At 47.4% G+C, this 27,583-nt stretch overlaps 3 protein-coding genes and 1 long non-coding RNA gene across 4 annotated transcripts; 3 read left to right on the top strand and 1 right to left on the bottom strand.

Moving 5' to 3' along the window:
• Positions 1–63: 63 nt before the first annotated feature.
• LOC135806537 (uncharacterized) lies at positions 64–1,337 on the top strand. Its single transcript, XR_010551239.1, has 2 exons — positions 64–852; positions 1,035–1,337. It is a non-coding gene; the product is annotated as an uncharacterized LOC135806537 (long non-coding RNA).
• A 634-nt stretch (positions 1,338–1,971) lies between these two features.
• Positions 1,972–5,618, top strand: LOC135806536 (uncharacterized). The gene is made up of 2 exons (XM_065320730.1): positions 1,972–2,270; positions 2,401–5,618. The coding sequence occupies exon 2, from the start codon at positions 2,417–2,419 to the stop codon at positions 5,324–5,326; it is 2,910 nt and encodes a 969-aa protein (XP_065176802.1). The 5' UTR covers positions 1,972–2,270; positions 2,401–2,416; the 3' UTR covers positions 5,327–5,618.
• Positions 5,619–6,267: 649 nt separating this feature from the next.
• Positions 6,268–10,476, top strand: LOC135806535 (elongation factor Ts, mitochondrial-like). The gene is made up of 4 exons (XM_065320728.1): positions 6,268–6,465; positions 7,646–7,912; positions 8,442–8,756; positions 9,630–10,476. Exons 1-4 carry the CDS (start codon positions 6,424–6,426, stop codon positions 9,927–9,929), a joined length of 924 nt encoding a protein of 307 aa, XP_065176800.1. The 5' UTR covers positions 6,268–6,423; the 3' UTR covers positions 9,930–10,476.
• Positions 10,477–10,950: 474 nt separating this feature from the next.
• On the bottom strand, positions 10,951–23,699 carry LOC135806534 (protocadherin Fat 4-like). The gene is made up of 3 exons (XM_065320727.1): positions 23,304–23,699; positions 13,907–20,716; positions 10,951–12,843 (listed from the first exon to the last, which is right to left on the bottom strand). Exons 1-3 carry the CDS (start codon positions 23,413–23,415, stop codon positions 11,474–11,476), a joined length of 8,292 nt encoding a protein of 2,763 aa, XP_065176799.1. The 5' UTR covers positions 23,416–23,699; the 3' UTR covers positions 10,951–11,473.
• Between the last annotated feature and the right edge of the window lie 3,884 nt (positions 23,700–27,583).

Raw genomic sequence — 27,583 nt, 5'->3', positions numbered from 1 at the left:
TCGAGTACGAAAAAGTAGAAGTAGAAGTAGAGTAGAAAAAATAATAATGTTTGTGGGTTTTAATCAGGGAGTCGTAAAAGCCCGGGAGAGGACACGGCACACATTCCCAGAAAACATCTTTGCCTCGCGCTGCCGGGGAACGCTGCCAGGGAACGGTGTTGCGAGGCAAGGAAATTATTATTTTCGAAAATTGTGATGTCTTCTTGAAATACTAATTGGGACATTCTCCGATTTCTCTTAGAGCACGGAGACGATTGCTCCGTCGAGTCTTCTGATCTCTATTTTCATCCTCATCTTCCAGCTGCCTCACTCATTCTCTCTCAGTTTATCGAAGTTAATTTATTCTGAGGCGATGGAAATGCAAGACAAATCCCTAATTGTACTTCACTTTTATTTGAGTTGGGGTGAACGAAATGAGATTTGTGGAAAATGACGCCACTTCCCGTGTTAGCCGCTGGTCGTATCATACAGCCCATATTTCATTGCAGGTGATGGGCCAACGTTCGTGTTGAGATCCGCTGAGTTTCCTCGTACTCGTGGAGTTGAATTTGTGGCAGAAATTGCACTGAATTGCAGTCAAATGGTTGTGAATGAAACGAGATTTGTGGAAAATGACGCCACTTCCCGTGTTAGCCGCTGGTCGTAGCATACAGCCCATATTCCATTGCAGGTGATGGGCCAACGTTCGTGTTGAGATCCGCTGAGTTTCCTCGTACTCGTGGAGTTGAATTTGTGGCAGAAATTGCACTGAATTGCAGTCAAATGGTTGTGAATGAAACGAGATTTGTGGAAAATGACGCCACTTCCCGTGTTAGCCGCTGGTCGTAGCATACAGCCCATATTCCATTGCAGGTGATGGGCGAACGTTCGTGTTGAGATCCGCTGAGCTTCCTCGTACTCGTGGAGTTGAATTTGCGGCAGAAATTGCACTGAATTGCAGTCAAATGGTTGTGAATGAAACGAGATTTGTGGAAAATGACGCCACTTCCCGTGTTAACCACTGGTCATATCATACAGCCCATATTCCATTGCAGGTGATGGGCGAAAGTTCTTGTGGAGATCCGCTGAGCTTCCTCGGCGTACTCGTGGATTTATGAATTTGTGTCAGAAATTGCAGTCGAGTGGACTTCTGTGCGTGTGTTGTGAGTAAATCGCGACGGCTCCCTTCCTTCAGCATCGTCAAAACGCAACATAGAGCATTATTACGCACTCGTTCCATGATTCATGATAATGCCTGGATTCTTTTAAAAACAATCAATGTGTGTTCCCTATCTATCTACATTGTACATGGTTGCAGGTCGTTATTTATAAATCTTGATAATTTCAACACTTTTCTACTCGTATACTGAGTACGCGGTGACTTGAGCCGTTTAGGAAACGGAAGTCTTGGCGAGTGTACAAAAGGTAAACCTATCATTTGTACTTCATAACGGAATTGTGCACAAAAATGCACACACACGTTCGCGCGCACACACACAAGCACACACACAAACACTGTACAAACACACACAAAAGTACAAGCACATGTGCACATACACACGCCTCCCCCCCCCCCCCACACACACACTCAACTCCCCACCCCTGTACTGAGTCTGACAGACATACAATCATGTTTATCCTTCCTTCGCCACCAGTTTCGGATAATGGTGTCAAAAACGAGTTGTAAAATATTGGTATTTTAGGACTCCCTGCCCTGAAGACAAGCACAGCGCCGTGGATCGAGCAGATCCGGCCGCGCCGGCCTAGCGTGCTTCACTTTCTGGCCGAGGCAAACATCGTCCGCGTGCGCGCATCCCGTGTCCTCTCCCGGGCTTTTACGACTCCCTGGTTTTAATAATATGTTTTGTGTTTGTGGGTCGCGTGACGCGCTGCGGACGTTGCTATGGAGATACGACAACGAGTTGCATGTGTTGGCACTGTTGCTAGCGTGTTCAGTCACGTGACTGATGCGGGGTTCTCAGCCACACTTCAAGCCCACTCAAAATGTACGTGCTTCATGGCACACATCAAAGACTGGTTGACCATGGTTGACGTCATGCACGAAAACTCGCTCACGCGCTGTTCAAAGCAAGATGGTGTCGTTGTCTTCTGCTGCAGTACGGCAGCAGCTCCACGACGACTCAAACAGCTTTTCCGTGCTCCTTCCTGTCGCAGAGTTGTCGTTGCTTTCGTTTTGTCGCAGCATTTAGCTGACGCGTTTCTGGCAGTTTGCTCCACTGCACGACTTGGAAACTAGCACCATCGTCTTCCGCGTCCTTGATTTTGGCAAGGTAGGTTATCGTTGTCTTCGTGCACCTCAGCCGTATTGAGCAGTATTTCAAAAGGAATCTTCAATTTTTGCGCCATCTATTCCTGTACAAAATTCAAAAATTCAAATTTTTGACCATTTGTTTTATGCAGGCAATGCCATGCAACGATGAGTGATCGAAGCGAATCAGGATGCCCTGGCGAGTTCTGTCGTGAAGCTGGTCTGTCAAAGTGCTTCCTGCTGAACGCCGCAGCAGTAGGATTCAAGGAATCGCGTCGTCGCTCGGACAGGCTAAAGTCAAAACGTGAGGAGTTTGACCAGACGTCGACTGTGACGAATGGCCTTGTTCTGGAGCTCACCCATTTCATGAATGATGAGGGCTTAGCCTGGTCAGCCATCCACACTTGGCTATCAACGATCATGGATGTTGAAGTACCATGCTCCGTGAAGGCCCTCACTTCCAAAGTCAGGCGTCTCCAAGCAGCAAGAGCTAAGTTGCTAAAGGCTTCCCGTCATGAAGCTCTGTCACACCTAATTTGTGAAGAATTTTCTGTCCCAGAATCAAAATCTGAGAGCACTGCAGCTGTTTGTGGAGATAATAAAACTAGGAGTAGCAGCACAGGTAGTGATGTAAATTGTAGTAAAATGTCAGACGAGGTTTTTACGGTGGGCAATGTCGACGCAGTCGGATCAGATATTGAAATTGAAATGGTTGAAATGCAGGGCCGGTTGTCTGCATCACATGACAAGGTTCGTAACATTGGGAAAAAATTGCGAAGACGAAATGAGAAAATTAACGATCTTGAAGAAAAGGTGCATGTTTGTGATGAGGAAAGGAAAGTGGTGGAAGAAGAATTGAGTGGTGCTTTAGAGAGTGTTGAGCGCCTTCAGCGCAAGCTAAATAATGTTTATTGCAGGACAAACTATGCAAAGACAAAGTCAGCTAGCACCACCTCATCTCTAAGTGATTTAGGTGCAGAGCTTGGAGTTAGCATGCAGAGGGAGAAGGAGCTCAGTGAATTGGTCAAGGACCTGTCTTGTCAGCTGGAGCTAGAAAGAACTGTAGGCAATGCACGGCAGCACATCACTTCCAAAGTCGATGGAAAGTACACCACAGAAGTCCGCCAATGTTGTTATGAGCTCCTAGGAAAGAACGTAGGTGTTTGGAATGTGGGTCCTGTAATCCGTTCTGTATTGACCCTGGCAGGTGCTGAGATTTCGGAGGTCCCTAGTGCAGCTACCCTTTCACAAATGTTGGTTGAGCTCAGACAGGTGTCACAATTGCATGTTGCAAGCTCTTTGGCAAATGAGCAGTTCACTACTGGACACTGTGATGGAACATCAAAGCAGGGTGTTTCCTATCAGGGCTATCAAATGGCCACTCCTGACAAAGTGTTTAGTTTGGGCATGGTCGAAATGAAAAGCGGGACAGCTCAGCATGTGTTCGACACATTTAAACAAGTCTTGGGCGATATTGAGGATGTGGCAGCAACGGCTGGGCATGCAAACATTGCCAGTAAACTCCTGGCTAACATGAAGAACACCATGAGCGATAGGTGCATTGTGCAGAAGAGTTTTAACAAGCTAGTGGAAGATTATCGCAAGGAGATATTGCCAGACATTATTGACGGGTGGGAAGGGTTCAGTGAGGAGGAACGCACGTCTATGAGCCGCATAAATTGTTTTTATTGTGGCATGCATTACATTGTCGGCTTGGCTGATAGTTGCACAGCTGCGTTAAAGGTTTGGGAAAAGGCTCATTTTGGTGAGGGTGTGAAGGTTGGTGCTGAGCGACTTCCTGGGACATGGCAGGGGACAGGGAACACAGCACGGCTTATTTACAGTACCACTAAAGCCTTTGAAAAGCATGGTGATGAAGCAGCGGGGTGCGTAGCGGACTTTCATGCTTTCCTGTCTGAGACAAACACACCATTGCCTCTTGATGAGTACAGGGGAAATAGATCTTACGTTGTATTCCACAATGGTGCAGGTATTTATTATCTCCACAACAAAATGCTGCATTTTTTGGTTGACGTCAGTGTACGAGACAATCAACTTTTGCGTGCTGTTAAAGAAGATCTGGGTGAGACAGAGTTGATTGCAGGTGCTCGAGCACTTGGTATCTTGTCCAAGCTTGTGATCAACCCACTCTGGTGTCTGCTGGAAGATCCGGATGTTTCTGTGCTTGAGGTTGGCAAGTACTACACTGCATTGAGTAGCAAGTTTGACGACTGGGCGAAAGATGCAAGCGACCTCCTTGACGGCAGCGCACGGCCATTTCCCAATGCAAAGGTATCCACACTGTGCGATGTATTCACAGCTCTCGTGGAGCCGTCGGAGAAGTATGATGCTATCACGTTGGAGATCCTCGCTTACCTCTGCTCGACGCTAGCTTCATTCTCAGCACGTCTCCTCGTGGACCACTTACCGGGTGGGAAGTACCACAGTGCACCGGGCCTAGCTGTTGAGACTGCTTCGGTTCGCAAGACCAATGCTGTCAGTGAGCGTGACTTCGCACAATTGGACCGTTTGCTTCGCGAGAAGCCTAATGCTGACACTGTTGCTCTGGAAGGTATGATTCTGTTCAACAACAACGAGACCGCTTCATGGCTTCAGTCTCTTTCACCAGCTGAGCAGTCCAACCTGATTGAAGTGGCTAGGCAAACAGCTCCATCAGCGCGTCAGCAGTTCAAGGACAGACGGGTCGCTATCCAACAGCATCGCTTGGCAGAGCTCAAGAGAAAGCAGGCAGAAAAGGAGAAGAAGCATCAAGCCACCATTGCACGAAAAGAACAGTTGACCAAGGAGATTGAGGCATATGGTCTGTGGACAGAGGAGACGAACATCGATGAAAAGCTTGCAGCAATTTCCTCTGTCACTGGTCAAAGAGCAGCATTGCGCTCACAACTCCAGTTTCGGAAATTCGTTCTGGAGCAGAAAGCTTCCAAGGAGCTGTTCTTTATGAGCTCTGCTGGCCGTACTCTCCCAGTTGCAACATTGGCGTCCAACTTGAGGAAGCTGACTCGCCAGCGCAGCGAACCTGGCAGTGATGTGGCGAGCGCTGTTGATGATGAATGATGTATAAAAGCGAACCGGAACTGTACGATGAATTCACTCTGCAAGAGTCCTCGTTCAGCCATAATTCGGACATGATGTATCTGTCTCTGAGCTTTTCAGCTTGATCTATTATAAATCTTTTCTATGTGCTCTGAAAGTTCTCAAATTTAATTTGAGCATTCTCTTATCCGCTAAAGCGTGTAATGTCTGTTATGGGTGTGGTTTTGTTTGCATTTGATATCCTGGCGCATGCCTGTTTGTCTATCCAGCAATGAACTCTTTGTCTTGTCATGCAATGCTGCATAATTCCAGTGATCTTCTTTGTGTTTTCCTTTCGGCACAGTCGAAATTGGGCAGCATTTCAAGGTAACCGACACTGACACATTGTATTTTGTATGGTTGCTATGGTGGTTGCTAAGGGAGAAATTTGAAAGTTGGTTGCAAAAATGGAAAATTGACTTCACAGCATTTACTTTTCTGTTATCAGTGCCATGCCTGCGAAAAAGCTAAGTGATCTGAGAAACTTAGTTTTTTGGGAGGTAACACATTGACTTTTGTACAGTTGCTATGGTGGTTGCTAAGGGGGAAATTTGAAAGTTGGTAGCAAAAATGGAAAATTGACTTCACAGCATTTACTTTTCTGTTATTAGTGCCATGCCTGCGAAAAAGCTAAGAAATCTGAGCAACTTTGTTTTTTGGGTTTGGATGGCAGAAATGCTGGTGTGTGCCACTGGCCGCATACTAAATATGTGTGTACATAGTGTGAATGGGCGAAAACTTCAACGGGCCACTGCGCGGCCACTTTTGCTTGTTTTTCGCTGAAACTTCACCAAGATCCTCCTGAAACCTAGAGCTTTCGAATAAAAAAAAATTTGGTGCCAAAATCCAAAGAATAAGAAATCACATGTCACGTGACTGAACACCCTACTGTTGCGTCACCGGCGCTGCCAGTCTGCCACTCATCGCAGCGACGCAGGGTTTGTCCGCAAACATTATGATCTTTGCGAATCCCGAAAATAATAATTGAGTGTTGGTCGTTCATTAGACTTCCTACAGCCGGACTTCCCAGGAGTTTTCCTCCACTTAGCATTAGATCAACAGACTGATCATTCATCGTCATGTCTCTATCGTACCTGTTCTCGAGAAATGCCTGCCAAAATGTGAGTCGGCGGATACATTCTTATGTAATTCAAAGTTTTGAAATTGATTGAAATAGTAAACAAAATTAATCATGATGTCCTCAGCCACTGTGACAGGAACATCTATCTTCTGCTATGAATCTTATGATCATCAATGCAGATTATATTTTTGTAATGGCTGATCAAATGGAATCATATAGAGATGAGAAATGTTCTCTGTCATAAATTACTATCTTGAATGAAAACATTGCTTTTCGAATAATTATTCATGGTTTGGCGTGCCCGGTGGACATCAGTAGGGAGGTTTAGTTCCCACGTAACGGAAACGCGTACGTGGGTGATCCACGTAAAGTGGATGAAGGGCACCCACGTTGCAATGTTGTGTTTAACACGGAACAAACAAAAGCATGAAGCTAAAGGCCCAAACCTGGTCAAAGACGAAGCTACCTGGGCCTAAGAAACTCATCGAATATTTTGATTTCGTGCTTTGGAAACTTCTTCAGCTGAGCACCCTCGCAGCTCGCACAATGCGCTCCATTCTGATTTTCACCCACGTTCTGGCGGAACGTGGGTGAGCCTCCATACACGGTATGTCGTGAATCAGAAAACGTCTGTACGTGGGTCACTGAGTATCACGTGGTACACACACGTAAAGTACCCACGGATTACGTGGGACTAAACCTCCCTAGTGACATAGCGTGTTCCCTTATATAATGTACCACGGCCCGCAGGCATTCAGTAGTGTGTGTGTGTGTGTGTGGGTGTGTTTGTGTGTGTGTGTGTTTGTGTGGGTGTGGGTTCACTTCAAGGTACAATGTACCAGTGCAACTAGTGTCTGCTTCTATCAAAGCAGTGTGCTTGCTGTCTATACTGGTTACCCCAGCAAGTGTAGGGTGTGCATAGATAATTATCTTGGCCGTTCTATGCCGATGTACTCCGTGTGGTGTAGACCAGGTGTGCATTGGTGGTCGATTTAAAAAACCCGACCTGAAGTGCAAAGGTGCAGTTCTGGCTAATGGACTTCAAACCTAATGAATACACTATCACCATGGTACCAGGCACTGCAGCTCAACTCCAGTACTATGACTGCTAGGCTGTACGATCAAACACGGTGCTACTTCATTTATGTGTGGCAAGTACAGCTCTGATCAGCACTGTGGAGACTGGGCTATACTGGCATTCTCCTGTTTCTGGTGTCTAGGTGGGCGCATTCTGCCGACGGCTGTCAGGTGATGTGACGAAAGAGAAGCTTTTCAAGTTACGCCAGCAATCCGGCCTAGGACTGGACAAGTGCCGTGCGGCGCTTATTGACAAGCAAGGTAATATAGAAGAGGCGGCCGCTTTCCTGAAGGAAGAAGCCAAGAAACATGGCTGGGAGCGCATGGAGAAGCTGAGCTCTCGCCAGAGTGCGCAGGGTTTGCTCGGTGTAGTGCACAGTCAAGACAACCAATCCGTCAGCATTGTGGAGGTAAGTACCAGTACTGAGTAGCATTGTGTGTTCCTTTCTCTGACTGATCTCTTGCTACTGCTGTACTGCTGTTTGTAATATTGCTGAATCAGTATGACACAGGTATGACACAGGTATGACACAGGTATGACACGTGCAGTTTGTCCTGGGCGTTGAGCATGACTGTGCACCCTGAAGCTTTGACGAGTACATACTGTGGTTGTAAATTCAGATACTTGAAGTACAGTAGCTATTGATTGTGCTTCAGTGGAAATGCTTGCCTTGGATATTCTTCTCAATTGATTGTGCAAGATATAAGGTAACAAGTTTTTATCTGCTATCAAGATGTATGTATGCACGAAACGAATACATTGTGACAGTCATGGTTTTCTCTAGCAGTTTGCTTTTGTGGTAGTCCACTCACAGGATAAAGCTACTTTTTTTAAGTAGCATATTCTTACAGAATCGGGAGAAATGTTTGCATTCTATTGTGCTGGTCGTTTGCAAACACTCTCTGAAACTCATGGGTCACTTTCTTGTTTTTGGCCAGGTGACCTGCGAAACGGATTTTGTTCAGCGTAACGAGCGTTTTGTCGACCTAGTTCACGATGCAGCCATTTCGTTTCACAAACATAGTCAAAGCGCAACATCCGTTGGCCCCATGATGGCCATTGGAAACTATGGATTTGATCAGCTACGCGACCTACCATTGATCAAGGGTGGTGCAAATCTCGGAGATCACTTAGCAGAATGTGTCGGTGTGATTGGAGAGAATGTCGTGCTGCGTCGTGCTATGACGGTTACTTCACCATTGCTGGCATCATATGTACACTCAGTTGCAGTGCCAGCACGGGATGAATGCCAGGTACGTTTTGCTCTCTGTAATTAATTTATTGTGTGTCTAGGTATGTTTTAATCTCTGTGACAAGTGTGTGTATGGGCGTGTGTGTGTGTGTGTGTGTGTGTGTGTGTGTGTGTGTGTGTGTGTGTGTGTGTGTGTGTGTGTGCATGTGTGTGCATGTGTGTGCATGTGTGTGCATTTGTGTGTGTGTACGCGCGCGTGCGTGCGTATGTGTGTGTGTGTTGGATCCCGGGACGGATGCCCTGATGTCGTCAATCCTTTTTCTGCACCTTGTCCTCGCCCACTTACCGAGGTGTGGTGAGCCCGTAAGTGGGATCATTTCCAATTCCAGCCATAGTTTGGGGATTTCAGGGGGTGTCGGCCGTTGGGCGGTTCAATAGCTAGTTGATTCTTCTTTCTAGGATTCCTTTTGAGTCTCGCTCCCCTCTTCCAGGGAGACCCAAGGGACCAATTTTGGAAGTGAGCAAGTACAAGTGTGTGTGTGGTGTGTGGTGTAGTTTAGCATGTAGTGTGATGCGCTTGATTGTGTGATGAGTATTTGTAAACCCGACACACAGATTACGCTGAAGGAGTGCTGGTCACTTTCGTTGTGATGTATGCATAGTACATGTACCAGCCCATCTTGGACTTTGGTATGTTGCAAGAAAAGAAGCTTGCAGTTCATCATCGGCCACTAAAGCCAGTCTTATATAAATAGTATTGTCTTCCATTGCTGCTGTTGTTGGATAGTGTGTAGCAGTATGTACTAGTGTAGAGGGATCAACACCTACACCACCTCTGCTCTTCCTATTCTGTCCAACCAGTCCTGGCTGAGAGATCAAACACAGTACTCTTGTACATGTGCTAGTAATTCTTCTCTTTGTGCTTTGTGTCCAGTTTGGTCATATCTGCACCATTGCCGATTTGGAGTCGGCTCCAGCTGACAAGGCTTTCGGAGATGAGGAGAGGAAGCTTGGCCGTCAGCTCTGTCAGCATCTGCTCTCGATGAACTCAGAGAACCCAGGACTGGAGAATGTTACTCGTCCGTACAACATGGAGAAAGTACTGGAAGCTCACAAGCAGACCCTAGCAGACAGCTTTGTACTGGACGAGTCGCTCACTGTGCAGGAATTGTTGCAGAACAATGGACTCGCGCTCGGTGGATTTGTACGCTTTCAATTGGCTGAGGATATGTAAGAAGCTAGTCTATGGACTTGTAGTATTCATCTCAGTGGCAGTATGGTGTATGTGCTGCAGGGCGCAGTGACCAAGTCATCAGAACATTAGTGGTCCTGGTGCGCTCTCAGGCGCTTTAAAAACTAGGCCGCTGCTCCATGATGATAATGTTGCTGCCAGCTGTGCCCTGCCCTGGTGCACATGCTGTCATGTGTCTGTCATGGGTCACTTTGCATGTTCCTTCTGTTATCGAACATGGAACGCAGCACTGTGTGATTTGCTCATTTAGCAAGTCTTGTATATTCTAGATTATGAGCCTAGTAGGCACTGCAGATAATCCCAGGTATGGGTGTGCAACACGGAGAGCAAGCATTCTGCTTTTTCCTTCTCTAGGCTCACGGAATTAGAACCTATGAAATTTCTCAAGATCACCCACACTTGTTGGTATATACTTCGAAGTAGCTGCGGCATCTTATCAGATCTAGTGCGGCTATTTCAAATTTCTTGGCCCGTTTTCGGCAGACTTTCTTTTTCAATGAAGTAATAGTAATTTATAGGTACTTATTCATCCACTGGTTTTCCGGTTACTGCATTGCAAGAAGCAGTGCACCTGCATAGTGTGGCTGCGCGGTGAGCATGAACGTGAATGCAACGTTTGCCCTTCTCAGCTTGGCCATGTGAAACTCGCATTGCCTAGCCACGCATGTACCGTAAAATACCGTTGATCCCCTACCTCCGGGCTGTGTCGCTCCGACAGGGGCAGGAAAAAGATCAACGTTGCCAAGTGGAGTACTATGTACTACAGTGCAAAAGGTCAGACTTGCCATTCTGGAGTGTGCTCATTTTCATACACAGATACCGGTATACCTTCACTGCCACATATTGTGTACAGCAGTGCATGCGTCGGTTCAACACCGTATTTTTTGATGCACATGCTCAAGTCGCTGCACAGATAGAAATTCGAGGGGGTGGATCAACGGTACATTGTGGTACATGTACTTCAAAAATAACTCCCCGCTGGTACCGGAGAGCTTGTCAGCACTACAGCTGCAGGTATATTGATTTGAAGTACAGTATAACATTAGACTGGCAACTTATGGAAGTATTCAGTGAAGTATTGGCAGTTTGGCACATTTCAACTGGAACAAAGCTGCCGTTCGGTACAACTACTAGTAGGCTCCACAATGGTAGAAGAGCAATCAAGTAAATATGGATCAACATAAAGTCATGTAAATTGGAAGTAGGACATCTCGCAACAATCTGGAAAAGGTCATGCTTGCGGGCTTCAGGGATATATTTACAAGTATGATAACTTTGTATTCAATGATGCGGTTGGCAGCAATATGGGGATTATTGTTTGAAGCTATCTTGTGTCTATAACATTAGTAGTGTTTTTTAAATGCATGATGGATCATTGTCTGCTCTGTGCCCATGATCTCTCACTCACTGCAGCTCAGACATGCATAATGCAAACAGCACAATATTCTCAACAATATCATCAAGCATGATTGAAAATGACATCACAGAAGTACTACAGATGTTCCCGAGTCTGAACTATCATTGAATTATTCTGCGGCCCGTTGCAGTATTGGTGAAATACGAATGAACTCGACGTCAGAGAAGCGTACCGATGTACTCCGTGCTGGTGTTGTCGGGGGGATTGGTGACACGCTACCAGAGTCACTGAGCGAGGATATAGCAGCATCGCTGTGTTCATCATCCTCAGTCATTGCTGGTGGCTCCGGGAATTCATCACTGTTCAAGCTTGGAGTGTTTTCAGGGTCTTGGCCATCAGCCTGCGAGTGGAATTGCAGTTGAACATTGCCAGGAAGCGAGTGGCCGACATGTTCACCTTGCAGGGTGGGTTGATTCAGATATCTAGCAAGATCAATGTCCGTGTCAAGTTGTCCTAAATCACTTAGGCTACTGCTGGCTGGTGAAGAGGATAAGTTGGGTGATGGGCGCGGTGGACTGTGCCAGTGTACTGGTGATGCAGGCGGTGACTCCGGCACTGCTTCGGGGTTCACGTGTATGGACGCTGATTGGTCGCTATTCAAGGTCGACGTGTACTCTCTCATGATAACCGCAGACAACGGTGCCATGACCAATGATGGTGTAGTTGTACTGCCTGCATAGGAATTCCTGCCTCTCGGCTGCCTAGTGATGGGTTCACTTACATATGAGTTTCGGTTCCTGGGGTAACGCAGCAGGTCATCGGAGAATGAGTATCTGCTGCGTGGTTTAGCAGGCAGTGCTGTTTGACTGAGCTCATCCATGTACAGTGCTGATGCCGGTGACACCGTCACTGGTCTTTCGTGCTTCCTAGAGTTGTTCCTCTGTGCATAGGTCTGAGCCTCAGCAGACTGAGAGTGTGTTGAGTTCAGCATAGTGTTGTACGGACTACACTCACTCGTTGCTTTGAATGGTAGTGCCAAGTCTTCCGGCAGCACGGAGCAACTTCCGTTGGGTATGATGGTGGAGGCATGGGAGTTGCGCTGTGACGATGGTGCATTGGCCAGTGCAATGTACGTCATATCCTCTCCCACCTGCACTGATGATGGGGACGTAAAGGCGTCATCCACATTATCCTCTTCTTCTTCTTCTGCCGCCATGTTCGCTTTCAACGACGTGGGCCCAGTGAAGGCAAACTCGCCATTGTTCTCCGTCAGCTTCACCAGACCAAGTGCCTCTGAGTAGCGTTCATGGCCGTGCCCATCGCGAATACGTTCCTGGTGCAGTTGTTCGCTGTAGGCTCTGCTTTTCTTACTGTACATGCAAACCTGGCGTTGCCGCAGGACAATGACTACAACCACGAGTATCAGGATGGCTGCACCCGGAACTCCTCCGCTGATCACCCACACTGTCACGTTTTCATCTGACATCGCATCAGCTCTACCGGTTTGATCCGTGTCTTCCTCTGATTGTGTGGTGGGGTCTGTTGGAGGTACGGGAGAAAAACACAAACGAATTATTAGAACGGGCATATCTGAGGCGCGTCGTCAAGTTGCAAACGCAAGGTCTGCTCTGCAACACTTTATATCATGTATTAGTACATGAACCAGGAAATCATCTCTCATGCTGTTTTTTTTCTCATTCGCCAAGAATTATTAAATTTGGCGTTGATATGACTCGTTCTTCTCCTAACTATGGTAGAGCATGCTACTCTTAATCTCAGGGTCGTGGCCTCGAGCCCCACGTTGGGCGCCAATGTAAAGGATCACAGGATCACACGATTCAGCTGGACAGAGGACGAAGGTCAAGAGGTTTAATCTCAAGGTTCGACGGAAAGAGAGAGAGTGAAATGTCAAAGTCAGTGCTTATCAAGGGCCAGGGTAGCTATGGAAATGAATGTACTAGAGCGCGAATCCAGCTACCCAGGCCAACGGAAGAAAAGGTTAGAAAAGGGAACAAAGGTGAGTACGAGAGTAAAGGTGAGTACGAGTCTGTAAGGCCCTCTTCAGACTAGGTACAAAACAGCCTATAAGTCACATTTACATAGAAGTTTCCAAGACAACAACAAGAATCTGGCGGGAAGCCTAAAAAGCTGCCCAATCCTTTCAGGCAGGGGGCCAACCCTTGTACATGGCAACTTTCCTCCATTTATCGTACTTTCACCAGGCAGTTGTACGAACTTTGTACCCGGGTACGACTGTCCGCTGCTTTCACACATCCCAGGCCCTTTGCAAAATTTCGTAGGGTCAAAGGTTGCCTGTATATTGCATGCAAAATGTGTAGTCTGAATGCAGGCATGGAAAAATGTTGCCTTTTAGGTTTTTTGTGATTTTGTACTGGATTTTCTATGTACGTAGTCTGATGAGGGCCTAAAGGTGATCGTGTGCGAGTGTGTGATTGCGTACGAGTGTGCGAGTGCGTGCATATGTGAGATCGTGAACCTAACATATGGAACAACAATGACTTCTTGCACCCCACACCGCCTTGCTCCGCTATAAGTACATGTATTTGTTATGTAGCACCGTTGAATGCCTGCGGACACTTACCATCACTGATAGTGTGAGTCTCTTCAGTTTCATCTCCATGGCGTGTTATTGATCCATCTGTATCTTTAGCAGTGGTCTCCACATCATGAGTTGGTGTTTCCTCGGTGTTCACTGCCACATCATGGGTCGGTGTAATCTCTACTGCTTGTGTTGTTGCTGCACGATCAACTTGGTGTGTGCTCGTGGCATGCTGCTGCTTGGTGCTAATAGCTATGCTGCTTGAGCCTTGTTGACCAGTTAGCGATGGGTTGGATTGTCTAGTTCGCGATTGACCGGCCGCTGATGTGGCCATACTTGTTCCTGGCATCTCGTTGGTCTGCTGTTGCGTGCTTAGGGGAAGGATTGTTTCTGGATGGGTAGAAGTTGGTGATGGAGTTGACAGCCGTGTTGCAGAATCTGCTGAGGGAAGAACTGGAGATGATGGGCCTGTTTTCTGCACATGCTGCTTTGTTGAACTGGATCCTAGAGGAATAGTTGTTTGTGTTGATTCTGTTGTCATCCACACTGGTGGTAGAGGGGTAGTGAGCAGAATTGATGTTGTGGGCTGCGGAGGAGTAGGTATGGTTGTGATTCCAGGCGAAGAGGTTGGCGAGGCGGTTAGGGAAGCGGTAGTGGATGGAATAGTAGGTGTTAGAGGGAGAGTAGTTGGTATAGTGGTTGTTGGAGGGAGAGTGGTTGGTGTGGGGGTTGTTGGAGGGAGAGTGGTTGGTGTGGTGGTTGTTGGAGGGAGAGTGGTTGGTGTGGTGGTTGTCGGAGGGAGAGTGGTTGGTGTGGTGGTTGTTGGAGGGAGAGTGGTTGGTGTGGTGGTTATTGGAGGCAGAGTGGTTGGCGTGGTGGTTGTTGGAGGGAGAGTGGTTGGTGTGGTGGTTATTGGAGGGAGAGTGGTTGGTGTGGTGGTTGTTGGAGGGAGAGTGGTTGGTGTGGTGGTTATTGGGGGGAGAGTGGTTGTTGGAGGGAGAGTGGTTGGTATGATGGTTGTTGGAGGGAGAGTGGTTGGTGTGGTGGTTGTTGGAGGGAAAGTGGTTGGTGTGGTGGTTATTGGAGGGAGAGTAGTTGTTGGAGGGAGAGTGGTTGGTGTGGTGGTTGTTGGAGTGATAGTGGTTGGTGTGGTGGTTGTTGGAGGGAGAGTGGTTGGTATCGTGGTTGTTGGAGGGATGGTGGTTGGTATCGTGGTTGCCAGCTGGGTAGTCGGTGGCTGGGTAGTTGGACTCTCAGCAATAATTCTCACACTTACTCTCACATTAGTGGATAGATTCGGCTGTCCACGGATTGTTGCTGTCACTGTGAGGTTGTAGACAAGGAACTGATCAAAGAAAGCATGCGGTGACACACCCAGGCTGCCACTGCATCCATCCAAGCGGAATAACGACGAGAAATTGTTGGCATCGGCAACCAGCCTGTAATAGAGATTTCCCGTTCGTTCTGGGAAACCTGGATCGCTTGCGTGCAAGGAGAGCAAGCTAGTGTTGATTGCCTTGCCATTGCTGAATGTATGCAGGTTAGTTGTGACCTCAGCAGTGTACTGAATACCGGCGCTGCTTTTCATGGTGTGATTCCCAGTGCTCACCATGAAGACTGGAGGCTTTCCAACAATATTCACTGTAAATGTTTGTACAGTCGACCTGTTGCCATTATCCGATACACGCACAGTCAAGGCATAGCGGCCACGCTCTTGCTGTCTTGGTGCTTCCTGTAAATAAACAATACCACTTGACGATCCCACAGTGAATAGGTTTTGAGCTGGCCAAGCGGTTAGGGCAAAGTGTAAGCGATTGTTACCACTTGCATCGTCATCTGAGCATGACATTGTGGCTACCGTGGTGCCAGCGGGAGCAAGTTCCTGGATGTTAACCATTGCTTGTTGTATACATGTTGGTGTGTTGTCATTGGCATCGCTGATGGTGATAATTACAACTGCGGTTGAAGACTTCGGTGGAGTTCCTGCATCAGCTGCTTGTATGTTTAACGTGTATTGGGCAGTTGTCTCACGATCCAGCGCTCGCAATACTGTCAACGAGCCGTTTGCTTTCAGGTCAAAGTGCTGGGTGCCAGTTCCACCGCTCACAGAGTACGATATCAGACCGGATCTGCCGGGATCGGGATCAGTAGCAAGCAGTGTAGTAGCGTTGAGCGGTGCCACCGACTGGCCGACAGCAGTGGTCTCTTGTACTGTGATATACAGCACAGCACTACTAAACTGTGGTGTGTGATGGTTAACAGCCCGGGTAGCCAACTGAAAAGTGAAGTGTGCCACTTTAGGTGGTTGGCCATGATCAGAACACCACATCTGTATTGCTATTGACGGTACAAGAGATTGATTCATGGCTGTGGCTAGCGTCACCACACCACTTGTGCCGTCGACGGCAATCGGTGGAGGAGATGGCTGGCTTGCAACGCTGTAGCTGATTCTGGAATTGTCGCCTGAGTCCGAGTCTGTACATTGTACTGTGGTCAATGCCTTGCCGACGGGATCATCCCAGCTAACAATCACCTTGTATAGGTGTGCTTCAGGCACCGGGTAGTTGTCATTCACGTCAATGATATTCACATACAGTATACTCTGGGTGCGCAAGGCTAGCCACTGCTGAGCTGGAGACACTGTTGACTGGGAATACATTTGCACGTACAGCGTGTACTGTGTTCTCTGTTCATAGTCCAGTGGCCCGGTCAGAAGTACCTCACCCGTTGTATGGTTGATTGTGAATAGTCGGTACGGGTCAACGAGTAGATAGTGCACATCTGATTCAGTGCGGGTATCTTCACTGCCACCGCTACCACTGCCAGCACTATCGTCCACAGTGGATAGAGAGATGACAGGAACCGGCTTACGTTGGATTGTGACTGTCTCATTCATGTTCACTGTGTACACGGATGATGTAAACTGCTGAGTATGTTCCTTCACTGCCTGCTGCTGGACAATCTGGACAGAGATCATTGCCGTATCAGTCAGACCTGGATAGTGATCATCGGCTAGTTGTATTCCAAATGAAACAGTTGTATTGAACTGTGGCAGTGCAGTACTGTTCACTTGAATGGCATTGATGGATGCGTTGACAGAGAACAGTGTCTGGTTTGACTGCAATGTGTATCTAGTATGTGCGTTCTCTGGTAGATCAAGATCAACATCCTGCATAGCCAGTACAATAAATCCTACGTCAGCGCTGGACAGAATACTGGCTGTGTACAGTGGTGACTTGAATGATGGCTTGTTGTCATCGACGTCTTCAAGTATGACTGTGACCAACGCAGAGGAATTTCCCCCGTGTCCATCCGCAGCTGTGACGTAGAATTCGTACACCGCTTGGCGTTCCCGATCCAGTGGTCGTGCTACGGATACCAGTCCAGTGTGTTGGTCAATGTGGAACATGCGTGTTGTGTTGTCTATACTGTATGCGATGACGTCATGACTTCCTCGGTCCATGTCACTGGCACTCACTGCTAACACACTGCTACCAATGGAGGCGTTCTCTCTGATTGATGCCATGTAGGACGGGTGCTGGAAAACCGGTGCATGGTGATTGTGTCGGATGATGTCAACGGCGATGTTCAGTTGGACAGTGTGGTACGGTTCTGCCAAGTCGCCACATACCAGCGTGACGTTGTGATGGTTCACAGTCTCATTCAGTACGCGCCTGTTGAGTCGTAGTATGGAGATGGCACTGCTGTGCGGATGCCAGTTGATGCTGTCCAGTCTAAACAGATGCATTGCACCATTGTCTGTGGAGAGATGGATCATCACCTGACCACCCTTCAGCAGACTGTAGTCATCATCAGCACATTCCACAGCAAGTAGTTGATCACCAACCTGTGCAGCTGACTCATCTATACTCACACGCACTGGAGAGGAGATATTGAATTTGGGAATCTTGTTGTTCGTGTCAATGATGAGCATATTAATACGCGTGTTGTACAAAGCGCCGCTTTGGTCCTTCGTGATCAGCGTATATGGAAGGATCCGTCCCTCCCAAGTCCATTTGATTGTTTGTGTCAGATAGATTGTGCCAAGAACTGGGTCTATACCGAGCGGGTTTGTGGACATATTCACCAGTGGTTTTAGCTCAAATGTCAACTGTCCATCGCCTGTGTCTGGGCTATCAGCATCCGTGAATATTGGCCTTGCTAACTGGACCCCTGCTTGTTCGTTCTCATGGACAAGGAAAACCATATGGTTATATGTTCGAAGGCTTAAGTACTTTGTCCGTTTGGACGACTGGAGGTCCGGACACGGCCTGAACTCATTTACGGGTTCAACATGGATGACAACGACTGTCTGAGCTGAGCTTGACCCCACTGCACAGATGATGGTCAACTCATACAGTCTTGTTGCTGTTTTGTTGTCATAGTCCAGTTCCTGTGTTGTGTAGAGCTCTCCAGTTGGTGTGATGTTGAACGGATAGACGGCAGCAACACTACCTCGGTCAATGCTGTATTGGGATGAGATTGTACTATTAGCGTCTCTGTCCATACATTCTACCTTGCCAACCAACTTGCCAACATTTGTGGATCCCTCCAAGGCATTGAATGAGTAGAGATCTTCCACAAAGTACGCCTCTGTGTAGTCCACAATGAGCAACCTGAGTAGCAGCAGTGTGGACTTTTCTTGCAAGCCAATCGCCTTGCCGTTGTCTTTTATCCTGATGAGCAATACGTACTCCGGTGTGTCTTCATAATCCAGTTGTCCGTGTAACCGTAGCTCACCTGTCAAGGGATCCAATTCCATCACATTCTCACAGTTAGCCGAACAGTTTAGTAGTTCGTACAGGATCTCACCAGCAGCACCGGGGTCCTTGTCGCTTGCTTGAATAGTGTAGAGAATGGAATCTAGGTTAGTGTTCTCTGCCACTCTGACTGTGATAGTTGTATCTCTGACGTTGGGTGCCGCTAGATTCTGAATAGTATCCACCACATTAATAGTGATGTTGACCTGGGTCATGTGACCTGGACTCTGCGACGCACTGTCATAGCACACGGCTATGATGTTGTACTGCGTGTCATTTAGTGCTGCTGCTGCTGATGTCACCAAACCAGTTGTTGCATTGATCCGAAATGCAGAGATTCCCTGCAGCAGTGCATAGCGTAGGTTATTTTCGTCTATTGCGTCCTCATCGTGCGCCGACACAAACAAGATACTTGTTCCGATTGAGGTGCTGCTCATAACCGTCTGCTCATAGTGCAGTTTTCGGAACTCAGGTGCATTATCGTTGACATCCAGAAGCACGATATCCACTGGCACAGTGCTATGGCGAGACGGCTGTCCACTATCGTATGCTGCCACTACTAGGTGATACTCTGATACCTTCTCATAGTCCAGAGAGTCTTGAATGCTCAAAACACCAGTGCAGTTGGAGAGCTGGAATACTGAACACTGCACGGGACCGGCGGAACATGAGCTTAGCGCGTAGGTGATGTTGTTTGATGGCGGCCTGTCGGCGTCCGAGGCATGTACTTTGCCTAGAGCAGACCCAGCGGATACGTTTTCCGCCACGACGAACCTGTACCTGTTCACGGTTGAAAACTGTGGAGTGTGCTCATTGACATCGTTTACGGTGATTGTGATATGCAGTGTATCGTTCAGACTCGGCTCTCCCTGATCACGGCATACAACTCTTACACTCAAACTGTGGACGGTTTCAGCATCTACAGCTGTAGCTAGCTTCAGCTGAGAGTCTGTGTTGTTGTAGGACACAACACCAGTGGGGACGTTGATCGTAAGATTGGCTATGTCATCTTCAGGATCTGTGCAGACGAGAGTGGCAAGATTCGTACCCTCGGGACTATCCTCGCCGATGCGTATGCTAGCTGGTCTATATTCAAGTGTTGGTGGCTCGTTCACATTCAGCACGTCCAGAACAATCTCAGCTATAGTTGATAGCCGTGCACCGACCCGAGCTGAATCCGTTGCTGTCACTTCTAGTCTGTGCTGGAACTGATGTTCATAGTCAAGAGTACCCGTCACGGTCAGTGCTCCGCTGTAGGTGTCCAGCTGGAATTTATCACTAGCCTGCAAACTGTACATGACTTGAGATTGCTGGCCATTGTCAGCATCAGCTGCCCGGACCGCTCCTACCACTGTTCCCGGCATTACATCTTCATGCACGGTAAAGTGCAGCATGGATGTGTTGAACACAGGTGAGTGCCAGTTTGCCTGTGTAATGACGACATCCAGTTGGACAGTGGTGGAAAGGCTAGGCATACCCCAGTCACTAACCAACACTTGTAGAGAGATCATGCTACCAAGTAGAGTTGAGTTCAATGCCCGGCACAGCACAATACCACCCGACAGCTGATCTATACAGAAGAGAGTGTTCTTGTGATTGCTGTCCAATAGCTCCCACTCTAGCTTGCTGTGATTTGTGTCCGGCATGTCTGCGTCAATGCACAGGGTATCGAAACGAAACTGAATTTGATCGCCCACTGCAGTATTGAGCGGCACAGAGCTGGAGAATGAGCCATTCGCATTGCAATACGGAGCGTTATCATTCACGTCCAGCACAGTTATGTGCAAGGTCAAGAGATAGCTTTGCTGACCAGTTTGCTGTTGGCTGGAGGAATTTGTTCCGGCTAGTTGAACACCGACCGTGATATGATACTCAGCAGTGGTTTCTCTATCTAGAGCTTGGCTGCTGGTGATCTCACCAGAGCAGCTGTTGATCTCAAACACTGCCTTCGTCACCTCCACGCCGTAGCTCTTCTGACTGACTATCCGAAATGACCGGGCTGGTTGGTCAGTCTCAACTTGATAAACACTGGTGCCCAGAGGAACATCTTCAAGGACTGAAACTGGTACAGTCTGTGTGATACCTGATGAAGCTGCAGAAACAAGAAACAAGTCACAGATAGACACAGGGTGGTTAAGTCAGTCCAGGCTCTTCGACTGAGTCATGATGATGCAGTTCTTTTTCTGTCTAGGTTACAGTCATCATGATCACTCATGAACCCAATAAAGGAAAGTTGACAAAAGGCTAGGTTCAAAAACTCCAAATCAATCCCAGCAAGAGAATACCAACCAATGGTTTACACAAGTTCACAATGCCAGGAAACTGTATACTGTTGTAACTCTGAGCTTCCATGGCAACAGGGCCAATCATCAGACAAAATAATGGATCGGCTGATAGGCGTGCCTTGGCCTATAAAGGGAAGGTGCACTAAAAACTGCATGGTGATGAGCACAGCACTGAGGAAAGCAGGATGTATGATCGATCACGAGTGTAATAGTTCAATGACAGAGAAGACTTTCAGCGCGAGGCACATGGGGGCCCAGCAGCAGCAGGGGCTAATTGTGGCAGGTAGCCAAATGAAAACCTAGGGCGATGGCGCGAAAAATAGTTTATAATTATATTATTGATGCCAGCAATGAGCCAGCATCCATATTATTGTGTGCCAGCACCACTATACATCCGCCACGTGACATTAGCTGGAACACACTGTACTGAGTGAGGGGTAGGGCAGTACGGTGATCCCTTGCCCCATTCAGTGATACTGCATGATCAACCTGTGACAAACTGTTCTACAATTGCCTTGTTCAGCAACAGTTTAGTGCGGCAAGTGTTACTAACGCTGAGCACTGACTACCCATCCCAGTGTTATGAATCACACGTATCAGCTCAGCATTCCCATGATTTATGTGTACTGCATAGTTCATTGAACCCGGCCTAAGGCCTAAGCTCTGTGGACTCTCCTGCATGCGCTGCATACCTAGTAGCCAAGACGTTGGCCGTGTTGACCATGTCATGGGATAGCTACATGTGCATGCAGTACTGTAGCAGTCTGGATTCTGCTGGCCATACTTGCATGTACACTGCAGTCATAGGTCCTATTCATTACTGGAAAGAGCGATGGATAATTGCATCAGTTGAAGGTGTCTTTGAATGCTTTGGACATGGCCCAGAGTTGTCAAATTTAGCACTTTATGCAATTTATGCACTTTATGCAATAGTTGTTATCACAAAAATCACGCACTCCAGTTATTTAGCTACATGTTTGTTTTAAATCTGAAGTGACCAGTTTCAGCCACCATAGCCACCATAGCCACCATAGCCACCATAGCCACCATAGCCACCATAGCCACCATAGCCACCATAGCCACCATAGCCACCATAGCCACCATAACAACGAGTGGCTCGCAGTTACGTACATGTATATGAAGATTATGAATACTGTTGTACACGTGAGGCACTGAGACAATCAGATTTGATTTTTGTTGCAACTAACGTGTTACTGCAGAAGTAACAAGTTAGTTACGGGCCATGAATGGTGTTTTCACTCACTGCAGTGGGCAATGTGGGCAGTTCATGGCTGCATGAAGTAAACTAATGTGTTGCAAGCTGTTACCAGTGTGACAATAGGGTCCTGGTTGATAGTATCAGTGCGGTTGAATCATTGCTTCAATGTAGTGCACACAGAATCCTACACTGGCCACAGCAGTGCCACACAGCATTGCAGGGTAGGTAAGGAATGTGTGTTGTTCCTTGTGTTTGGGTTTTAGAACTTGGTCCACATTGGCTTGCATGGTCTCTGGTCCAGTCTGGGTATTCCGGAACAATGTGTGCAGTGCTTGAAAGCTACTGTGGGCATTTGGGGCTAGTAAGTTACCTAGTATTAGTAAGTTACCTAGTAAGTTACCGGGATTTTGCAAGATGACTAGTGCTATGTCCTGCTTATGTAGCCTGTCTGCCTTGTAGTTGTAGACAATGATTTATCTCCAGCTCAGTGCATGCAACTCCTGCCCAAGAGGACTGGAAACCACCACTAAAGTAAAGGTCATTACTAGCCCAGTGCCTGGCAGTGGGTACCATGCATGCAATGGATCATGATGAACTCTCTGAACGTCTGGACAATTATTGCATGAAATTTACACCTGTTCTTGACTCCAGAGACGGACGTCGGTGTTTGCCGACAGGTTGCCTTTCCACTGTCTCAGTCCACCCCAGTTTCTACTGCCTGACACTGTGGTAACGTTATCATGGTTATTGGGGGTCTTTCCACAAGTAGTTTCCAGCCTCCACTCTAACAACTCATGAAGGTACATGTAGCTGTGCGGTGACACAGGGAAAGCAAGCCACTGTGACATCTATCACAGTATCAGCCACACAGCCACACATATACCTTGTGACAGTCATTGTCATTGACTCAAGTCTAGATAGAACTCTCCGTCCGTGTAATTCCTACTTCAAAGTAGTAGAAGAGTTCGGGGTAGAGTGGATGGATGGATGCAGCAAACTGTTGTCCAGGGCTGGAGAAACCCACCGATAGTGTAGTGGCGATACAACAGCGCGTTAGAAAAATAGCCACGAATGACAACTACTTCGTTACACGTATACGCCTGTACACACTATCAGACAATGGAGATGATCACAGCTAACAACAGTTACGTGGTTACAAACAAGCATCATCTTACCTCCTGACAAGTATGCCTCGGTTACAGGTGCCTGCCACATACAGCAACATAGCGACAACAGCAGAGCTGGGATGTGCGACATTTTTCTCCTCGAACCTTCTTCCATCATCATCTACTCATCAGCCCGGCACCAACCCGACAATGATTTCAGCAGAAAAGAGTTTTCACAAACTGCACCCTGTGACGAACACCTCTGTAATAATTCCAGATCGCAGTGCAAAACGGTGGTGATGTCTTTGCTGTAGTCTGAAAAATGAAACCGTCCTCGGGGCCGGAGAGGTCAGAGATGGCCATGGCTATGTACCATAAATGTAATAGCTTGCGGGTAGCAGTGTGTGTGTGGCGAGTGCAGCGAATGACCAGGCCTGCAGTGCAGGGTTGACGTGACGGTCACCCTGGCGCGTGTCCGATTCGCGATACAAACATTCCGACCAGCACAACACCAACCACAGTGCTGCAGCTCATGACTGATGTCGCAACTCAGCGCGTTCGAGTAGATCTGCGTGTACGTGCGTCTCGCAGAGAGAGAGAGAGAGAGACAATTCGGGATTGGAATTTTTTAGCGCTTCGTGACAGCATCACCAGTAGTATTTCCGCACTACCGCTGCGCTGGGTGTACGAATGCATGGGGTGCCTGGCGGACATCTGCCTGGCAGCCGCTCGGAAGACCTCCCGCTGCAAAGGCCCTGGGAGGAATACACGCAGCAGATTTCAATGTAGACAAACGAAAGGTGTTTCTTCCCATGCAACTCGCTAACACTGCCCTTTATTGCTTTCTCACGGACTTGGCAGCCTTGACTGACGATCCGCAAGACGCAGGTAGAACACGAACTGTCAGTGATGATGTAAATATCTACAACTGGACGGTGGTTTGGGTAACAGTTACTAGTATTTACATTCCCGGTTGGGTGTGAAAAGTGTACGAACCTGTACACTCCAGCCTGGATAAGAATGTTGCCGTCCAATCCTAGTTCGTGAATACGTAGACTTACCCTTGATTACGCCAGTCTATTTGCTTGGACCAGTGACCATGCATGACATTGACAACTAACTAACTTGCACATGTAAACAAGGTAAATACTAAAATGTTAATGACTACTACTTGTAGTATGTAAATCTGCCAGTATCTTTACTACGGCTACACCAGCCATGATTAAAAGTTCATTTAAAACACATGGCCACGGTAGGTAGATCTACTAGGTGCCAAGATCTACTGAAGAGAAAGGATTCACAAGTAAAACTTTGGCGAGTTTACCACTACTTGTAGTACTGCTTATTCCTTCAACAGATAAAGTTGAGAAGGGTGGCTGCTACTGGCATCTAACCAGTTGATAGGAGTTTATAGGGTAATCATTACCCTATAAACTGGTTACATTAATTCATTACTAACGAATTAATGATGGCAGATGCATTGCCATTCTGCATAAGCGAAGCTGTGGACGCAGCATACTGCTGCTACACTTCAACGCGGGAATGCGTATAATAATAAATAATGCATTCCACTCAGGAAGTCGTATAGTATTTTACGACGTCTCTCGGATTATTAGTTACCGCGATAGGTTTTGCATGAGGGAGGGCATTTCCGGGGCCTTTGCTAGGGCGTAGGCACATGACCGTATTGTACACCACCACAAACATACGTAGAATGATAATAACCTGAGAATCGTTGAGACTTGAAAGCTTGGTGGTAACTTGGCCAGGAAGGCTATGTCACGGTCGGAGCAGGGCCACTTGATGGGTTCCATCGCCGGTGTGGTTGTTTGCGAATGAAGGTGGACCATTCTGGCACATCTACACGCGCCTTTGCACTGCGGACGTGGACGTGGACTCTGTGGTAAGGTCGTCTGAAAGGTTGGACTCAGCGGCAGTGTACCTACATGACTTTTATTGCATTTGTCCATGCATGTAATTCTGTCCTAGGCTTGGATCCCACTCATCACGCACATTCAGCATGGAAGCACCTACATGTACATGATTGTACATGTAGGTTCTACGTCCACTGGACATTACTGTGTCAAGACTCAAGCTACATAACCCCCAGTACTCTTGCTAGTTCATTAGACTTGTGATACGTGAGGGTTTCACTTGAACTGAAGCCCTGCAATTCACGAACTCCTAGGATAGACTTCGAGGGGTTGCCCGCATACATGTAGGAGCCTGAAGACAAGGAAGCATTGCAACATCTTTGACTTACTTGGAGTTCAGGCAGAGCCAGGCAACCAACCCATTTACATTATTAATGTACTTCAGTTTGTCATTGGCTTCAGAAAAAGCTCAGAAAGTAAAAGTTTCCGTGGCTAGCTTTCAAGAGCTCGGGTGTGTGTGGGGGGGGGGGGGGGGATGTTCTTGCTTATCCATCCTCCAGGACCGTAGTGAAGTGACAACATAACCATTGGAGAAGGGTGGTTGTAAAATTAATGGTTGTGCTGTTTGTGGCGCCGCGGCGTACTGTACGTCCAGTAACAAAGCAGTGGGTGAAATCAAAACTTGGGCAGTAGGAGTTGTGATGGGTAGGGAGGGTGAGGACGTATGAAAACATCCAGTCACGATAATCGGATTGTGGACTTGATTTGGGACTTGATTGCACTGTGTACGACCAGCTCCATCCTACGTGTATGTTGTCTTACTCTGGCCGCATTGTAGGTGTACAGTAACATCATCCTCTGCGTGGCCAGTGGCAGTAACAGTTATTCAGTATGCACGGCTCCAGGAATGGGAACCTACTGAGTCTACAGCCAGTAGCAGGACGTATTGACTACAGGCTGCATTGTTTGCTTTGAGTCCAGGACCTGATTGTGCATGGCAGATGGAGAACAGTTTACACTGTGCACATGTAATTGCAATTTGGCCAACCCGTTATGTACATGTATCCTCTACAAGAGATGATAACGGGTTGGCCAATTTGCAATTACATGTGCAATGTACATGTATGTACACAAAGACAGAAGAGAACAGAGAAATTGAGTTGTCTGAGGATTGTCTTACTCTTAGCCTTGCTGTGTGCATGAAACGCAGCGTTACAACAATGATGATATGATAGTCACAGGCAACACTGGTAAACCAGCATTAGAGAAACCTTGTTGTTGTTCACGCAATTGTTAGATTGACAGCATGAAACAAGGTGAAATAACAATGATGATCTAGCTGGTTGTCTCTGTTCTCTTCTGCCTTTGTGGTATTGCTCCATCCTTGTGGTGTTGAGCACTCTAACTAATCTGCTATTGTACAGGGTATGTACATGTACAGACTGCCATTGTACATGTACAGGCTGCATGCTGTAACCGACGCTAGCAATGAGCAAAGTCCCCTGGGCATTCCATGGGCGGTTCTAGTCGCCGGCTGCCAACATGACTTGTTTTGCTTTATCCCAAACGTGTTAGCCTATACCACTGTATAACTGGAAGCAATGAAGATGCATGGCTAGTGGGCATTAGTACAACATTATACATACTAGTACATGTACGTGTAAGTACCTCCCCCTTAGCCTATACTACTCCTGTACATGTACGAATACTACGGCAAACATGTGTGTCTACGGACTTCAGAAACTTTTAAAAGTCTTTGTCTACATACTAGTTATAGCATCTGCAAAGTCATGTACTAAAGAGTTTGCTCCCAACACCGGAGCTCGCGCTATTCCGCCGACTTTACTTGACACTTGACTGACTCGCGACTGCCATCCAGAGCACACGAGAAGTCCATCGAACCTTCGACTCGGCAAACCTGCAAGAAAGCACCACTCCCTGCTCAATACACAGTGTTTCGGGGAATTCACCCCTCATCAGTTGAGCTTGAGTAGGCTGAGGAAGATTGTGCCTGAAGAGCACCACTTATAATTATAGTGCTCTCCAGGCACAAACATCACCAGGGATACAAACTTACAGAGACGCTCCGTTTCCAGCGCGACAAACACCTCGTGAACATGAAAAATATATTGGGTATGATACCCGTCAGACTTGAGTCAGACTTACAGGCCACCCGGATCGGAGAGGTGTGTTGGTGGACGAGATTAGAGAGGGAGATAAGAGGAGGGCCACTTATCATGCTTATATCAACGCTACTTTGATGCTATTATCATTCATTGGTAACATTTGTTCGTTTGCAGTACAGTCAGTAACTGTTATGATGTTCATGTACAGTTTCCTCGGACACAAGAAATGTCAAGATGTTCATCGTTGCGAGTAGACATTTAAAAGATAATTAATGTGTTCGCTTCCCACACCGGAGCTCGCGATTTTCCGCCGACTTGACACTTGACTGACCCACGACTAGACATTGCT

This window comes from Sycon ciliatum, chromosome 1 (genome assembly GCF_964019385.1).
Source record: "Sycon ciliatum chromosome 1, ocSycCili1.1, whole genome shotgun sequence".
In the NCBI taxonomy this organism is placed as follows: Eukaryota; Metazoa; Porifera; class Calcarea; order Leucosolenida; family Sycettidae; genus Sycon; species Sycon ciliatum.
The sequence above is the reverse complement of the archived record's forward strand: the minus strand, read 5'-3'. Positions and strand labels throughout refer to the sequence as shown.

Coding starts and splice junctions, on each gene's coding strand:
- LOC135806534 (XM_065320727.1), bottom strand. CDS start 23,415: ATGATGATGGAAGAAGGTTCGAGGAGAAAAATGTCGCACATCCCAGCT. Junction 20,717..23,303: donor CGAGGCATACTTGTCAGGAG/GTAAGATGATGC, acceptor TTGTTTCTGCAG/CTTCATCAGGTATCACACAG. Junction 12,844..13,906: donor GACTCACACTATCAGTGATG/GTAAGTGTCCGC, acceptor TACCTCCAACAG/ACCCCACCACACAATCAGAG.
- LOC135806535 (XM_065320728.1), top strand. CDS start 6,424: ATGTCTCTATCGTACCTGTTCTCGAGAAATGCCTGCCAAAAT. Junction 7,913..8,441: donor AATCCGTCAGCATTGTGGAG/GTAAGTACCAGT, acceptor GTTTTTGGCCAG/GTGACCTGCGAAACGGATTT. Junction 8,757..9,629: donor CAGCACGGGATGAATGCCAG/GTACGTTTTGCT, acceptor CTTTGTGTCCAG/TTTGGTCATATCTGCACCAT.
- LOC135806536 (XM_065320730.1), top strand. CDS start 2,417: ATGAGTGATCGAAGCGAATCAGGATGCCCTGGCGAGTTCTGTCGTGAA.